Source organism: Scyliorhinus torazame, chromosome 13 (genome assembly GCF_047496885.1).
Source record: "Scyliorhinus torazame isolate Kashiwa2021f chromosome 13, sScyTor2.1, whole genome shotgun sequence".
In the NCBI taxonomy this organism is placed as follows: Eukaryota; Metazoa; Chordata; class Chondrichthyes; order Carcharhiniformes; family Scyliorhinidae; genus Scyliorhinus; species Scyliorhinus torazame.
This window is the reverse complement of record NC_092719.1, coordinates 122838807-122856737: the sequence shown is the minus strand read 5'-3', so window position 1 is coordinate 122856737 and position 17931 is coordinate 122838807. Positions and strand designations below refer to the sequence as shown.

Genomic DNA, 17931 nt, shown 5'->3' with positions numbered 1-17931 from the left:
CATTTGTTTGAAAACTTTTTGATTTGGGCTGGAATTCTCCAGCCATTGGGATTCCCTGTTCCTACCGGCAGTGCACCCCAGCCCACGGTTTTACCGGCAGCGTGGGGTGGGTGGCTTCAATGGGAAATCCCATTGACAAGCGGCAGGAGTAGAGAGTCCCAACACCAGTGATTGGCACAGCCGCTGAGAAACATTGGCTGGTGGAAGGGAGAATCCAGCCCTTGGTATGTTCTGAGGGAATTGTGAAAAGGAGCGATTTCCAGAAGACATAAATAGAAGAAATGTCTCTTTTCCAACATCCTCACACTGTTGATTTCCAACTGTGCCAGTGTAATGCTTTCTAACAAGCTGCAACTTACAAGGAGTGCCCGCCATGCCTGGCTTTGCCAGCCCAGATAGTGCTACCCAATTCTAAGGCTTGTGAAAGACGGAACACTGAGACCCAGATTCAAATGTTTTAATGATTATGTAACTTGAGATGAAATATCACATTGAAATAAAAGTCTGACATTCAGCAATGCTCGTTTCAACTGTACCTTTGGCCCCCCTCTTTCTTGAACAAAGAAACAGCAGCAGGCCATTCAGCCACCCTGCTCCCTTCCACCAATCAATGACAGATCTGTATCTCAACTTCATTCACCCACCTCAGTTCCCGAACCCTTGACATCTCCACCCATCAAAACTTTTAGCTATACTTGTTGTTAACGTTTCCTGCATGAGGGATCGTCAGCTCCTAAACTTCAACCAAGCAGCCTTGAGTGTGCAGATGTGTCCTAGTTTCACATCGTAGAAAGGCCTGGCGCAGGGGGACAGCCTGCTCACCGGCCTCTAAAGCGAGTGTACACGTCAAGGAACAATGAGCTTCTTATTTCAGAGAAAGCACGTGCTGCTGGTAAAACTTAACCCCCGACGACTACAGAGCCTTTCCCATGTGATTAGATGATGGGGAACCAAAGCGACGTTAGACACCTAACGGTGTCGAAGAGAAAGAGGTTGTCACTTGTTTCACACATGCCTTCCGGTGTATTGTCTGGTAAGCAGCCGCCTGGGGTCAGAGATCTTTCACCAAATTTTCTTTGCGGTGACCTCTTGAAATGAGAGAGCTGCTGACTCAGTCACAATTCCTCTCAGCTGCAGTGTTAAAATTCGGGGATGTGGGAATGGCGAAAAGCACCAATAAGCATGCAGTGCAATCTTGTTCTTTGTAACTGTTTTAGTCAATTCACTACTATGTGGGTTCTTTCCCTCCTGGGACAGCAAGCATGGCTAAAATGGCAGGTAACCTGTGCCAAATGTGCATTATTCACTGGGAATTGTAGTTAGAGGGAATATAGTAGTAATTTGAAGCAACCACTTGAAAGCACTCATAATGATGAATGGAATATGTTAGAATCTGAGAATGTCCAGCTGCAGTAGGGTGCCTGATTAATCTCAAGCGCTTTCTGGTAAAGTCACAGAATGTGAACTCTGACCCTTGCCCTCCCCTGTAGCACTAATTACAAAAGTATGGTTACCAGGGTCTTAACTGCATTCCCGAATGATAAGATTAATTAGCAGGATTGGAAGTGAACTGATTTTTTAAAATGTACAATAATTTCAAAGATCAAGTGGCAAATATATAACTCCCCAAGGAAATACCAACATGTTTTTGGATTGCTAACTTTCGCTCATGAAATCAAATATAAAGTTCACCAAAAAGTGTTTTGAACATTTAATTTTCTTGTTGCTGGAAATAAGGTCATTTAATACCTTTGCATTCATGTAGCAGTGAAATAATCGTGTGCATCTTTCAGTTTCTAAGTTTTACCATTGCAGTGGCTCTACAACAGATCGGCAATTCATGCATTATCTTACCATGCAGGATGGGGAAAGTCACTCACCAGAGCGCCCCAGAAAGACAAGCTATTTGCAGAAGTTGCAAACTAACATTTTGAATCCTCGACTTGGAACTCAAATATATTGGGCGGAATTCTCCGCTTCCCGCCCTTAAGATCGGGAATCCCGATCAGGCGGAGAATCCCACGTTGGCCCCAAAACGGGGGCCGGGATTCTTCAAAACGGCAGCTAAGTGTTGACGCCGGCATAAACACCGGAGTGTTTCACGCTGGCATCAATGGGCCTTTTAGCCCAGCGGTTCCGGGGCCCAGAGGGGGCCAGCAGGGCGCCGGAATGCTCCACGCAGCACCGGCTGCCGATACGTGACCCTGCACTGCCGGCCGTGGGTCCGCACGGTGGCCGCTTCCACGCAGTGCTCGCGCGACATGGCAGACCCACGCAGCGGGCCGGCGCGGAAGAAGGTAGGCCCCCCCCCGATCGGTGGCCCCCGATCGCGGGCCTGGCCATCGTGGAGGCTGCCCCCCCCCGGAGACTGATCCCCCCGCCCCCCACCAGGACGGCCACCGCAGCCGCGACGCCCAGCTCCCGCCGGGTGGAACCATACGTGAACCACGCCGGAGGAAATTCAGCCGGTCGACCACGGAGAATCGCCGCAGGGGCTTCTTTCAACCCGACTGGCACGCGTCGACCGCGCGTGCATGACTGCTGCCGATTCTCCGGTCGCCGGAGGTTCACGTCCCGGCATCAGACCCGATCGCGGGTCTGACGCGCCATTCTCCGCCCCCGCACCGAGCGTGATTTCAGCGCGGAGGCTCGGAGAATCCTGCTGTGAACGGCGCTGGGCGGTAGACCCATCACTAATCTCTTGTCCCGCCCCACCGGTCATAACGGACCCCGTGCAGGCAGGATCATGCATACATCTCATTGGATTTGAATGCGATTAACAGGTTGGAATCTCCACCCCCTCTGATGTTCCCCCACGCAGCCAGGAGTCACGCAGGTGGGATTTGGTGCAAGTATTTACAAAGAGGGTTGTGGCACCATGGCCTTTGAGGGGGATGCAAGGAGGTAAGTACCTTTTTCATTGTCTTCGGGCTTGCTGGGGATATATATCTGGAGCTCTGGGACTAGTGGGGACCGGGTGGGACGGTGGTGCAGTGGTTAGCACTGCTGCCTCACAGCGCCAGGGTCCCACATGGGATTCAACTCCAGCCTTGTGTGACTGTGTGGAATTTGTACCTTCTCCCCATGTCTACATGGATTTCCTTCGGATGATTTTGTTTCCTCCCAGAGATCAAAGATGTGCATGTTAGGTGGATTGGCCATGTTAAAAAAAAATTCCCCTTAGTGTCCAAGGGTGTACAGGGATTTAGGTGGGGTTACAGGGATAAGGCGGGGGAATGGGCCAAGGTAGGGTGCTCCTTCAGAGGGTTGATGCAAAGTCAATGGCCTGAATGGCTTCCTTTTGCACTGCAGGAACTCTATAGATTCTATGGGGTATCCTCCTCTGAATCGGGGTGCTGTGGCTGAACCTCCCATTGCTGTTGTAAAAGACGAGCAACTCACCCTTTAGTCTATACTTCCAGGCTCCTGACTGTTCAAACTGTTGACTGCTGCCAGTGTCCTGGAAATGCTCTGAGGTCTCCTGATCATGTAGATATTCATTTACCCTACCCATCTGGAAATCTTTATGCATCTGTGCTATAATTAGGAGGATGAACGTGGCCATGCTCAATCACTGGACAACCAGATTTTGGGACTCCTAATTGCACTTCTCAGATGCACAGCTCCACAGCAACAGAAGCAGAGGTTTAACAGAGCTAACCCCACACAAAGGACATATTTATCAGTGGCTGCTGGAACCCTTTCTGGAACACAACTCCTCTGAGAGTAACAGCCTCATTATAAGCTAACCCTTGTAGTGATCTGTACATCTGTACATACATCTGTACATACACCAGGCACTACAGCACAGATGTAACAGCTACAGCATCACTAGAGGGCAGCATCAGAGACGGGTATAAAGGGTCCAGCTCAAGGGAGGATCCACGTCTTTCAGAAGCACGAGGCGAGTGAGCAGCAGCAGACAGAGACAGCTCAGCATAGGCAGTTTACCTTAGCTTCACTGGTCATACCTCTTGACTGTATTATATCTAGTTAAGCTCTGGAAACAGAACGAACTCACTGAATAAAGTATTTGTGTTAACTGGAAGTCTACAATCTTTATTCAGACTTGGAGAATAACATAACCCTATCAGCAGATGTGTCAGTGTCAGGATGGGGGATTCAGAAGGGCTGCAGTGTTTCAATGCTTCCTTGCCCTATTGCTTCCTCCTCCCTCCGGGTGATCGCTGGCCCCCTGGCCACCTCATGGGATTGAGAGGCAGCTGGAGTGAACTCCAGAGGCCTGAACGGCATCTGGCACTGCCAGTCCTGGAGATTCTCTCTCGTCTGAACCATAATGATGATGCCCTTATCCATGGTGCTCTGTAACTGGGACATGTCCTTCAGCGAGTCAGCTATGTCCCTCATTGTCTCGTCATGTCCCTCTGTGACAGTGCCATATCCCCTGTTACTGGTTAAGGTCAGTTAGCGCCCAGCTAATGCTCTCAATGTCCTCAGCCTTTGTGAGTGGGCCAAGTTCTGGAGTGCAGCAACAATGTTCATTTGGGACATATCTCCCTCTAGCTGGGTCCTCCTGTTCTGCTTCTCAGCCATGGACAACACAATGTGACCCAAGACTTGGGCATCCTGACACATGGCTCTGACTTCTTGCCCTAGCTCTTCCACTGTGGACGCCACCCTTTCAGTGTTGGCCTGGCTGCCACGCATTATCAGCACCATCTCCTGTGCCTGAAGGTGGCTGGACTCCTCCAGTTGTACTTGCAGGTGCTGGGATGTTGCTGACACTCCCTCCTGTAAATTCAGCTCTGAATCTGCATCTGCACCAGTGATGGGATCATCTTTTCCAGAGGTGTTACATCAGCCTTGGAGGAAGCTGTTCCCTGGGATCGGGAAGCCCTCTGACCTCTGCTCCCTCAGAAGTCCCTGCTTCCATCTGATATGCTGCAGCATGTGTGTGGTGCTCACTGGAGGGTGACCCAGGAGCCTGGTCGCTAACATTTCCCACCGAGCTGATAGTCTCTGCGCTGGTGGATGGTGCTGGTGGAAGCAGTGCCGTTAAGTCGGTATCTTCCCCGGAGGTCTGCTCTGGGGTGTCCTGGGGGTCTGGAAATGGGGTGTGATCCCCGACAGCCTGGCCTCATCTGATGGTGATCCTGGAAGACAAGGACTTGGGGTCAGCTCTTGGGAAAGACAGGGCTGTGGGAGATGAAGGGGGGGGGGGCGGGGGGGGGTTCTAGTTGGTTGCATATGTAGCAAGGTGCCTGGCCAGAGGGCATGAATGGGGGTTTCTTGAGGGTGGATTCTGAGGGACATGCTGATAGGCGGAGTGATACTGGCATATAAAGGTTTGGCGGCAGATGTTAGGGTCAGGGATGGGAGTTATGCTGGGGTCACACAGTGGATACTAACCCGAGCTGCTCGAAGGAGGTTGTTCATCTTTGTCCTTCACTGCATGCCAATCCTCTGGGCGAGGCTGCCAGCAATCACCCCATCTGGCACCTCATCCCAGGATTCATTCATAACAACTGGCTGTCGTTTCCATCCCACCCTGGGGAAGAGGGGGGGGGTCCCTCCTCTACTCAACGACGTCCAACATCCTGTGGATGTCCGCATCAAGTGAGCATGGTGAGGACCTTCTTGCAGCCACATTCCTGGCTGGAACGAGAGTCTGGGGTGAGTGGAGCCCTTAAAAGCTGCTCCAGCTTGTCAGACTCACAATAGGATTCCCGACCCCAGCGAATCACACGCCTGGGGAATCGGGACCCGGGCTGGATGCACGTGGGCTCACTTGCATGGATGGAATCGCGCCACCCCGGCGCTCCTAGCGGCAACGTGAAAATGTCCCGCTCCTCCGCTGGCGGGGGCATTTTATCTCTGAACCAGAGAATCCCGCCCAATTGTTATTTGCAACTGATACTTTGAACTTTCTTTAATATTTGGAGGTTCCCCTGCTCCACAGGCAGTTTCCTTTTCGATTCTAATCTGGTTAGTGGCCTCCTTGCGTTGTAAATTGTGCTCATGTGTGAAAGTGTGGGTCGGAATAAGCAGAGTTCACAGAAGCTGAAATCCTGATTAAAACCTGGGTTCAAATTACGAGCTGGATGACATATCCCAGATCTCAACAGATTGACAGTAGTTGCACAGTGCAGAGCAGGAGAAGATGACTTTTTGTGATATGTCTCAGAAGACTGCTGCAAACGGATAGAAGGCAGCATCCTTTTGCTGGTCGGATTCGTACAGACACCAGGATATTTGTCAGTGGAATAAACAGAGTGTAAATTACTTTAATGTACAATCCTTGGTCGCTGGCTAGCTGAACGCATCTGACATAAAAAGCTGACTATAACGGCCAACCTGCAATTGTTTCCTTTTAAGAAGTTTCCATTTTTTATATTGTGCTGTTTGTTGCCTTTATAGTTGTGATGCGACTCCCCACCCCAAGGAGCATATGTGCACTCTATAAATTCAAATCTATTATTCCTGCTGGCTCAAGCCTCCCTCTGGCACTTGAAGCTGGAATTCTCTGGCCGTTCGCTGGCGGCAGGATTCACTGGTACAACCCGCACCCCCGCCCGGTGAGGTTTCCCGGTTGAGTGGGGTGGTTTCAATGGAAACTCCCATATACAGCGGCGGGAGCAGAGAATCCCGTGACCAGCAAACGACGCGCTGCCTCCCGCCGCCAGGAAACAAGCATCTGGGAGGCCGGGGAATCCGACCTGTAATCTGATACCACGAATGCGGTAACTGAAGGAGCATTGCAATGTCAGAGGCACGTCATTGTTGAGCTATCCAACCGATGCTCCCGTGGTTCCCAAGGTTCCTGTGGATGCTGAAGACTCCGTGCTGTTATTTGACGAAAGGTATTTGTCGTAACTTGACTCCTAACTGCTATGAATGAGCTATAAACGTTACTAACACAGCAACTACTTACATGGTGATGCAGATTCAGTGCTTCCAGTCATGCCTCTGGCATCTAACTGACCAAAATCCCGTGCTTTGCTTGGGCGATCCCACGCACTAGTTACCAATTGGACGAGGCGGGTCAGAAGATCGCACCTTGAAGGGGCTAGCCACCACAGTAATTTGTTTGGTGTACAAGACAGCATTCGTCCTGCATCCAACACCATCAAAAGCACGGTAGCGGGGCAGCACGATGGCGCAGTGGTCAGCACAACTTCCTCACGGCGCCGAGGTCCCAGTTTCGATCCCGGCCCTGGGTCACTGTCCGTGTGGAGTTTGCACATTCTCCCCGTGTCTCCGTGGGTTTCGGCCCCACAACTCAAACTCAGGATTGGCCACGCTAAATTGCCCCTTAATTGGAAATAATTAATTGGGTACGCTAAATTTAATTTTAAAAAAGCACGGTCGCACAGTAGTACAGTGGTTAGCACTGTTGCTTTACAGCGCCAGGGTCCCAGGATCGATTCCTGGCTTGGGTCACTGTCTGGGCAGAGTCTGCACGTTCTCCCTGTGTCTGCGTGGGTTTCCTCCACGTGCTCCGGTTTCTTCCCACAAGTCTCAAAGATGTGCTTTTAGGTGAATTGGATATTCTGATTTCTCCCGAACAGGCACCGAAGTGTGGCGACTAGGGAATTTTCACAGTAACTTCATTGAGGTGTTAATGTCAGCCTACTTATGAGACTAATAAAGATAATTTTTAAAAATTAACCGGTCATTTTTCATGTTGCTGTTTATGGGATCCTGCTCTGTAAAAATTAATTAGCCAGTGTAACAATTTATTGAGTTTCAAAGTAATTAATTTTATATGAGCCGATGCGTTAATGACCCCAGAGTAGGGAAGACCTATGGTCAATAATTCTTTTTAAGATCTTGTCGGTCAACATTTTAATGAACTGCAAACCATAATGTTTTCTTGTGCTTCTTAGTTACAATCGCAGATTTTGGTTATCATGGGTAAACATTGGAATTAGGGGAAGACACTGGCAATAGGGAGGGAGTAGTACAGCAGGGTTAGTTTAGGATTGGTCAAGTAAAGAGACATGGGCTCAATGGTCCTCCATGATGCTGTCTGTGCAATTGCTGTTGAAGGACACTAAGATAGCCCATGATGCTGTAAGTATCATGACTGGGAATCTGTTCAATGTTCTCCCTGCACCATCACAGCAATGGAGAGTGATTTGATTTGATTTCATTTATTATTGTCACATGTATTAGTATACAGTGAAAAGTATTGTTTCTTGCATGCTGTACAAACAATGCATACCGTACATAGGGAAGGAAGGATAGACTGCAGAATATAATGTAACAGTTATAGCAAGGTGTAGAGAAAAGATCAACTTAATACGAGGTAGGTCCATTCAAAAGTCTGATGGCAGTAAGGAAGAAGCTGTTCTTGAGTCGGTTGGTACGTGATCTCAAACTTTGGTATCTTTGGTAGACAGGGGCATGTTCTCCACTATGCTTCCTGAAGCCAATGACAATCTCCTTTGTTTTGTTGACATTGAGGGAGAGATTATTATCGTCGCACCAGTTCACCAGATTCTCTGTCTCATTCCTGTACTCTGTCTCACCATTGTTTGAAATCTGACCCACTACGGTGGTGTCATCGGCAAATTTGAAAATCGAGTTGGAGGGGAATTTGGCCACACAGTCATAGGTGTATAAGGAGTATAGTAGTGGGCTGAGGACACAGCCTTGTGGGGCACCGGTGTTGAGGATGATTGTGGAGAAGGTGCTGTTGCCTATCTTTACTGATTGTGGCCTGTGGGTTAGAAAGTTCAGGATCCAGTCGCAGAGGGAGGAGCCGAGGCCAACGCCACGGAGTTTGGAGATGAGTTTCGTAGGAATGATGGTGTTGAAGGCTGAGGTGTAGTCGATAAATAGGAGTCTGACATAGGTGTCTTTGTTATCTAGGTGTTCCAGGGTAGAGTGCAGGGCCATGGGTGCGATGGGATCCCTGTACTTTAATCACGTGGCGTGCTGCTGGTTTCTATTAAGTGTCCAAGAAGGCTGTTGATTAGGCAAGACGTCAGGCCCAGGCATTTTTAAGGCGGGTAAAATTGGCTCCTCTTTGGTCATCATAGAATCACTATGTGCAGAAGGAGGCCCTCCAGCCCATTGAGTCTCATTGCACCAACCCTCTGAAAGAGCACCCTCCCTAGCCCTGTAACCCAGAAAACCCACCCAACCTTTTGGACACTAAGGGCCATTTTAGCATGGCCAATTCACCTAACCTGCATATTTTTGGACTGTGGGAGGAAACCAGAGCACCAGGGGGAACACCACACAGAGAATGCGCAAACTACATATCGACAGTCACCGAATGCTGGAACTGAACCCGGCTCCCTGGCGCCGTGAGGTAGCAGTGCTAACCACTGTGCCACCGTGCCGCCCCCATGTCCTGCTGGTGGAGTAAATGCTGACACTTGATTTTCATCTGAAGATCTTCTCGCTGAAAACCGTCTGGTTTTGGATGCTTGCGCCAGTACATTAGTTGAGAAGTAAATATTATTGTCACATCATAAGAGCATTTGATGTCTCTGTCTCTCTGATCTTGTTCAGTAGGTGCCAACTGGTGCCAATTTCTGACATGAATGTTCTTTTAAACAGTACGACCTGTGCAAGAGAGGGCAGATAGAAAATTGAAACGAGCTGTCTTGATAGATTAATGATCTCGATAATGCCAAAAGTATTTTTCTTTGCAGGCAAGGGGGTGGGGTGGGGGTGGTGAAAATGCATTTACAAGACTTGAGTCAAAGATCTTTGCCATTTCCTGACAGGTTTATTGCTACTTTAAGCATTAACACAGCTTTGAGCACAAATTAGACACTGAGGGATTGAACCCGTCCATCAACGATAGCATCTGAGGGGTAGCAAAGGAAATGTAGATGAATGATATGGAATGTAGATGAGGAATAACGCCTTGGAAGTAATATTTACATTTGAGTAGAAACAGCTTTCTCACAAAAGGGTTGTATTTGCTGCACGTTATTTACATAATGTTGGCAGTTGAAGAGATTGTGGGATTTTGTTTTTTCTCCACTACCCCCCCCCCCCCCCCCCCCCACCCCACCCTCTTGCCCCTGTCACAACCTTTCAGTCCAAAGATTTTTGTTTCTGGGTTGGAGCCGTTGTTTCCAAAGCTTGTCAACACAACAGCACCAAGTAACCAGTCCGAAGGCCCAGTTGCTTCTATTTTCTTTCGGCCATTTTGTTTAGTCTTTTCCTTCCTCTCAATGAGTCAGTAAACCTGTCTGAGCCTGCAGCAAGGGTTGACGGTCTCCTCGCACTATGAGTAGAAGAGCCTGGAATTTTCCCTGTGCTCAATAACAAAGAGAAATTAATCTGTTCATTCGACTCTCCACTATTCAGCTCCCCCCTTTTTTCCTCCTCGCCTGCCCCCCTCCTCCACCCCCTCTCTTCCTCCCTCTTTCTATCTCGGATCAGTGGCCCTTTGAATCCCGGCAGCAAGCAGCATGGAAACCGACAAATAGGCAGCTCGAAGGCACCTGAAAGTCAATATAACTCACAAAGTACAGTTTTAGCCACAGAAGTGTTTCCAATTTCAATTGATGATGATTACACCAGAAGTGGTGGAAGGAAGTCCAGGCATTTTTAACTCCTGAGTAATTACCTAGTCTTGCGCAGTTGAGCAAAAGAAAACATTGTTTGCAGACTTTGTTTTATCTGTCTGGATTGTGACGAACCAGGCACCATTTTCACTTTGGTGGGTGTGACTGCTAATCAGCCCAAGTTTCATATCTTCAGTTGTAAATCAACGGAATAAAGTCTCAACTCATTTATTTGTGAAGGTGGCATATGTTATATTTCCACTACTGGTAGCATGATATATTCCTTGAATTTTCCTCCAAGATAGCCAGATATGTAGTGTTGACAAAGAATATACAAATAAGAAGATTGAATCAAAACTCATTTATTTTACACTACTAAACTAAAATGAAGTTCACATACTCTACTGAGTTACAGATAATAAACTAATGATACTGAATCTGTACTACAGTATTCAATATTCTAACTACTAAACTACACTATGACTTGACCTCGTGCTATAATTCTCTATTCAACTTTCATTCTGCTCTCTTCATGTTCTCTTCAGCTTCTCCCAGAATTCCTAGAGATGCTGTCTTATACACAGTGAATTAGTAACACCCTCTCGTGTTTGATTTACACATAGATTCAGATATTAACCCTTTACTGTACTGGCATTATACATATCATTACAGTGAACTTCCCTGATGCATTGTAGCTGGAAATGTCCAAACGACTGCCATTTCATGGAATCATAGAATTTATAATGCAGAAATGGCCGTTCGGCCCATCAGGTCTGCACAGGCCCTTGTGTGCCTACTTAAGCCCACACCTCCACCCTATCCCCATAATCCTGTAACCCCATCTGACTTCTTTATGAACACTGAGGGAAATTTAGCATGGCCAATCCACCTAACCTGTACATCTTTGGATTGTGGGAGGAAATCAGAGCACCCGGAGGAAATCCACGCAGATATGGGGAAAACATGCAGACTCCGCAAAGACAGTGACCCAAGCCAGGAATTGAACCCAGGTCTCTGGCACTGTGAAGCAACAATGCTAACCACTGTGCTACCATGCCGCCCTGAGGACTTGGCTCAGTTTGCCCAGCAGTGTAGTGTAGACATATTGATCATGACATGTATAGAGCATTCACAACCAACAGGGAAGTTCACATTTGGTAGTGTGCAGTTGTCTAGTTGTTTCTGCGGGTGCTATGGAATTCACTCTGCAAAGTAAATAGTTGATTCCACAGCAAGGACAGCCTGGACACGCAGGAGTAGCTCTATGTTAGACAAAAATCACAGTGGAACGTATTTCCTATTATTTGAATTTTTGAGCCTTGTCCCAGTATTCACAATTCATAGAATCATACAATCCCTTCAGTGCAGAAGGGGGCCATCACGTCTGCAGCAACCCTCTGAAAGAGCACCGTACCTCGGCAGAATTTCCCCTCCCTATGCCCGTAACCCCATCTCGTGACAATTTAGCATGGCCAATCCACCTACCCTGTACATCTTTGGACTGCGGCAGGCAACTGGAGCACCCGGAGAAAACTCACGCAGTCACAAGGAGAACATGCAAACTCCACATAGACAGTCACCCAAAGCTGGAATTGAACCCGGGCCCTGGAGCTGTGAGGCAGCAGTGCTAACCACTATGCCGCTGCGCCACCCTTTAGGTTCTTGAGGTTTGAATGGCTGGTTTGGTTTGGTTTATTGTCATGTGTAGCGAGGTACAGTGAAAAGTATTTTTCTGCGAGCAGCTCAACAGATCATTAAGTACATGAAAATAAAATAAAATGAAAAGAAAATACAAATTGGGCAATACATAGTACACAATGTAACTACATAAACACCGGCATGCATACAGATCAATGCATCTGAAATTCATTTTTAATTCGCAAATGACCATTCTGTGCATAGGGTATTGTGACTTCTGGACTGATTCTGTGCTTGTTCAGGTGGGCTGGGACCCGCTATGATTACGGTGAATAGTGCTTTGGGTGAAAACTAAAATGTGTATGTGACAAGTGAACTGCTGTTGTCAGCTGTAGCACATCCTTTTGGATGTCCACTGCATATCTGCTTCAGATGCATGTTCCAGCATCACCTGAAAGAACTCGCACGTCATTCCATTTTCCTCATTGATATCAGGTCTTATTAATTTCCAGGCGTCGTTTCAGTAGGTTTGGGAGGAGGGGAGCTCCTCACCTGGTTGCGAAAGTCAAGTTGATAGAAATGTTTATTTGCGGTATTTTTTTGCCCACACGATTCAAGATCTGAGTTTCTCTCTCTCTCTTGTTTCAGCATTGCGAGCTTTGCAAGCAAGCGGTCAGCACTGAGAGCCCTGTGGTGTATGGAGAGCGAGCTGGCTATGACCGACTTTGGCACCCAGCGTGCTTTTTGTGCACCAGGTGCAGTGAGCCCCTGGTGGACCTCATCTACTTCTGGAAGAGTGGGAAACTCCTATGTGGTCGCCATTACTGTGACAGTGAAAAGTCCCGCTGTATTGCCTGTGATGAGGTGGGTTATTGGGCCTGTCAGTGTTTATCATAGAATTTACAGTGCAGAAGGAGGCCATTCCGCCCATCGAGTCTGCACCGGCCCTTGGAAAGAGCACCCCACTTAAGCCCACACCTCTACCCTATCCCCATAACCCAGTAACCCAAAAATAAAATTGAGTACCATGTAAGCCTATATATAGCATGTTGCAACCTGTATTCGCATCACTATCCTATTCGCCCAACCCAAGAAAAGATTGGGTCACATAACATGTTACCTCATTTGGATGTCTAGCTTCAAATTAAACTGCACAAGTGGACTTGTGTCACTGCTATAGGGATGTGGTAGTATGCATTAGGGGTCATGTGGGACTGTGAAGCCGTGATGTCATTGGCTGACAGATCCCGGGTCCTGGTTGGCTGTTGACCTCTAGCTCCGCCCTGAAGGCGGAGTATAAGAACCAGGAGTTCTCCCCCGCTGGCCAGTCTGCTACTGAACTGCGGGGAACAAGTCACGCTTAATAAAGCCTCATCGACTTCATCTCTATTCGTCTCTCGTGATTCTTTGTGCGCTACAAGGGACACCATTTTGGATCAGTCCTAACAGAGTAGGTGCAACCTCTTGTGAGCTTCATTCCTCTCCTCTAGACCTTTCCCCATTAGTCGCCAGTGAGATCTGTGTCTGTGGTGTTTTTCACAGCTCACACTCAATGCTGCCAGAAAACCTGCAGTGGTGGGGGTCGCCTTCTGTGGGACCAGAAGACCCCACTGGTGGGAAGTGCCAGAAAATCCCACCCATGGTGACTGCCTGGAAAATTGGGATCTTCTCGGAGGATGTGCGCTGAAGCACTGCAGTGGCATTAGCGTAGAAAGGCTTCTTAAAGCCAAGGGTTCAGCATACAATGTGGGGAGCATGTACTGTGAGGGAGATTTCAGGGAGGCTTTGGAGGTCTCATCAGCTGACGGGAGGACCAGTGAGAAATCCCTATTGCCTCCTCTGGCAAGGCCAGTATTAAATGCCTCTCAGGCACTTTAAGCGGCCAGCGGTGGGTTTTCCTCAGGAAAATGGACTCCGAGGACAGAAATCCCACCTACTGAGATCTGTTGGCCAGTTATAGGCCGGCAGCTCTTTTGAATGGTAGCATCACTGGGGAGGCAAGGGCTGCTGCTGGAATAACACTTACCGGAGGCCCGGGATTGCTAAGCAACCAAGGCCACTGGTAAGTAATGGAGGGAAGGATATGGCTGGGTGGGGGTTGGAGGGGGATGGGGTGTTGAGGGTCAGCATCAAGGGCAGGGGTTAACTCACAGCAAGTCCCCCCCACCTCCAAAATACACCGTAGAGGGGTATATACTCCCCTATATGAGCAGAGGTTGCATCCAAGGTTAAAGAGATATCCTGCATCACACCTATGTGGAACGGGATGAGGTAGTAGCTATGTTTATGGGGACAGTTTTTGATTTTATGTACTTTGAAGTAATCGCGGAGGGAGGTGTTTCACTGAGTCAGCATTACATATGACTCCGAGTCAGAAGATCATGAACTCAAGTCCTTGGATTTGTAACCCAGCACATCAGCAGAGCGCTGATGGAGTCTTTTATTATTGAATGTACTGCACCGAGCTTAGATTCGCACTCCAGTCCCTGGAGTGGGGCTGACGGGAAAATGAATGAGAGCTGCTTTGAGGGAATAAAATCCAGTGTTGAACGTGATTTATTTTCATTTCAGTTAATTTTCTCAGAAGACTACATAGAAAGCAAGGGACTGACATGGCACAAGAAACATTTCTGCTGCGTGGAGTGTGAGCAGCCACTGCTGGGGAAGTCCTTTGAGCTGGAACAGGCCAAGCTGCTGTGCACATCCTGTTGCAAAAGCATCAAGAAAATGTGAAGGCCTTTCATTGGAACAAGGATCATGTTGTGCTTTTCATACGCAGTACACATTAAAGCTAAGGAAGTTTAGTCAGCTAGAGCATAGGATGTCGATCTAACTATGACAGAAAACCAATTTCTATGTGCTAAGTAGTTCCACAGAGTGGGCATTCTTTAAAAACCCTTCCAGATTGTTCTGTAAGACCGCGATGATGCTTGTGTTATTCGTTCATTATATTGTAATGCCCCTCTGACTGAAACGCTTTGTAATCCGTAGAACTGGCCCGTGTTTTGTATAAAGTGCTCAATCACCTTTTTTGTAAAACACCTCCCACCGCAACAGCTCCATAAGAAATACTTCTATATTTTATAGTTGTAGATGTAGGTTTATACATGCAGAGATGACGATACCTAGCAGTAGTTAACTGCTGGGTAGATGACAGAAAACATTGAAGACATGTTTGTATGGCTTAAACATGCAGTGTGTGTGTGTGAGTGAGTGAGTGAGTGTGCTGATGCCCAGAAATCCTGTTACACGGATTGCTCTCGGGGCAGTGGATGAAAGCTCCTCCTTTACCACTTACAATGGAAAAGCAGTATATAAATGTAAAGTGTTGGACACCAGATTATACTCATGGATACCTTTTTAAAATTAAATGACCCCAGAACATCAGGCTGTAAAATATAACTGCAAACAGTGGAACCTGTCAATCTAAGACCAGGAGTTTTCTTTACTGGGTGAAGAGAAAGTAATTTCTCAAAATGCTTTGCACAAGCCCTCGATCCCATATTGAGAAGAGGTTCTCCCATATTTCTTTCTATATTGGTATAGAGTATGTATAAAATAATATCGCCACTGGGTCATAATCCTGGAACTCCCTCCCTAACAGCACTGTGGGTCTACCTTTCCCTCATGGACTGCAGCGGTTAAAGAAGGCACCTTGCCACCACCTTCTCAAGGGCAAATAGGGATGGACAATAAATGTTGACCTGGCCAGCAATGCCCACATCCTGTGAATTAAGGAAAAGAAAATGAAATAGGCTGGTGGAAAAATTAACCTGGAGTCCTCTGTATTGGCATTCCTGTGGGAGATTTTGTGGCCCAAACTAAACTGCTGTTGGAATTAAATTTTTGGAGCTGTGTATTACTGAGTACAGGTGAAACTCTTTTTCATTATTTCTGATGAAGTATCTGTACTTGGATTGAACACATTCAGGCCATTGTAGTTTGCAGTTTAAATTAACCAAGCATTCTTATGTCAAACGACAGCCTGAGAATTTCCAAAGGGATCTTCTCCTGCCCCAGTTTGAGATGGCAATGAGCAGGCCAGCCGTACAGTTTGATTATCTGGTCAGGGATGAGCTAGCCTGCCTTGGCATTAGGGAGGAGGAAGGACGCTGCTGTTAGCCTCAGTGCGCCAAGGCCGTAGAGAACAAAGTTGACTAGACGAGTCACATTTCAAATTCCCTATCCTGTAACCCCTGTCGATGGGTGAATGTCAAGGTGAAGATGAAATAGATGGACAACATAGCTGAGTTAAATAGCCTCTTGGCACTCTCTGTGGCCATGTGGGCAAGATATAGGTATGAGTCCCAGCAATCATGGAACATGCCACATAAAGGAATCATTATCTCCTCATGAGGAGAGATTGAGGAGACGTACTGTATTCTCGAGAGTTTAGAAGAACGAGAGGCGATTCACTGCAACATACAAACTTCTCACAGGGACTCGACAGAGTAGATGCGAGAAGAATAATTCCCCAGGGGGGAGGGCATGTGGATGGGGGGGGGGATGGGTGGGTGGGTGCAGTCTCCGAGAACAAGGAAACACAGAATAAGAGGGAGGCTATTTAGGACCGAGATGAGGAGAAACATTTTCACTCAGAGGGTGGTGAAACTTTGAAGTTCTCTATCCCCTGAGGACAGTGGAGATTCAGTCACTGATATGTCCAAGACAAGGCTCAATAGATTTCTAGGGGGCCAATTTTCAACCTGTGTTAGTCTTCAGTCAGATCGGCAACATGGACGGAAAATACTGCAAGTATCATAAAACGTGATTCTCTCCAGCGATACCACATTTTCCACACCCCTTGCCAGTGCTGCAATGAGGATCACACCCAGAAAGGGCGACAACCTCATTTAAATACATTTTTAAATATATTTTAAAAATAATAATTTTAGAGTACCCAAATCATTTTTTCCAATTAAGGGGCAATTTAGCATGGCCAATCCACCTAGCCTGCACATCTTTGTGAGATGGCATGGGAGCGAAACCCACAGGGAGAATGTGCAAACTCCACGGACAGTGACCCAGAGCCGGGATCGAACCTGGGACCTTGGCGCCATGAGGCAGCAGGGCTAACCCACTGCGCCACCGTGCGGCCCCTCATTTAAATACATTTCAATATACTTACTGGGCACAGGTTCTGAAAAACGTGAATCAGTTGAGGGGACCTCTCCCTGCCATTGGGACGAAAACGTACGTATAGCCCCAGGAGGGGAGAGAGATATGCCCGGGCTGCAGGCTGGCACTGCCCTTGGCGCATGTTGGCACTGCTCCGGCACAGGGTGGCACTGCTCCGGCACAGGTTGGTAGTGGAACCTGGCATTGCCAACCTGTGCAATGGGGTTGTGCAGAGGCGAATCTACTGGAGAGCCCCATTGGGGCAGAGTTAGTGTTATGTTTGTTGGAGGAGAGGAGCCCCCTGATGATGCTTGTGGTGGGGGATGAGGGTGTGAACCCCAATGCTCATGGTGATTGAGGTTGTGGGGGGGTTGAGAGAGAGCCCCGATGGTGGTGGTGGGGGCTCCATGCTTGTGGGGAGGTTCCCCAGTGTATGTTGGGGGGGGGGGGGGGGGGGTTGCTGGGAAGGTTTTCTTTCTGTTCCCCTGTGTCTGCGTGGATTTCCTCTGGGTGCTCCAGATTCCTCCCACGGTCTAAAGATGTGCAGGTTAGGTGGATAGGCCATGATAAAATTCCCCATTAGTGTCCGAAGATGTGCAGGTTAGGTGGGGTTTCGGGGATAGGGCAGGAGGCCTAGGTAGGGTACTCAGAGGGTTAGTGCAGACTCAATGGGCCAAATGGC

At 48.0% G+C, this 17931-nt stretch overlaps 1 protein-coding gene across 3 annotated transcripts in view; it reads left to right on the top strand.

Moving 5' to 3' along the window:
* Positions 1–15998, top strand: part of lmcd1 (LIM and cysteine-rich domains 1) — an 84623-nt gene extending 68625 nt beyond the window's left edge. For all 3 annotated transcript variants that reach the window (XM_072472126.1, XM_072472127.1, XM_072472128.1), the window contains 2 exons: positions 12780–12995; positions 14703–15998. In XM_072472126.1, coding sequence (XP_072328227.1) covers positions 12780–12995; positions 14703–14864 — 378 coding nt within the window. In that variant the 3' untranslated portion in view covers positions 14865–15998. The remainder of the gene's footprint in view (positions 1–12779; positions 12996–14702) is intronic.
* Positions 15999–17931: the final 1933 nt, after the last annotated feature.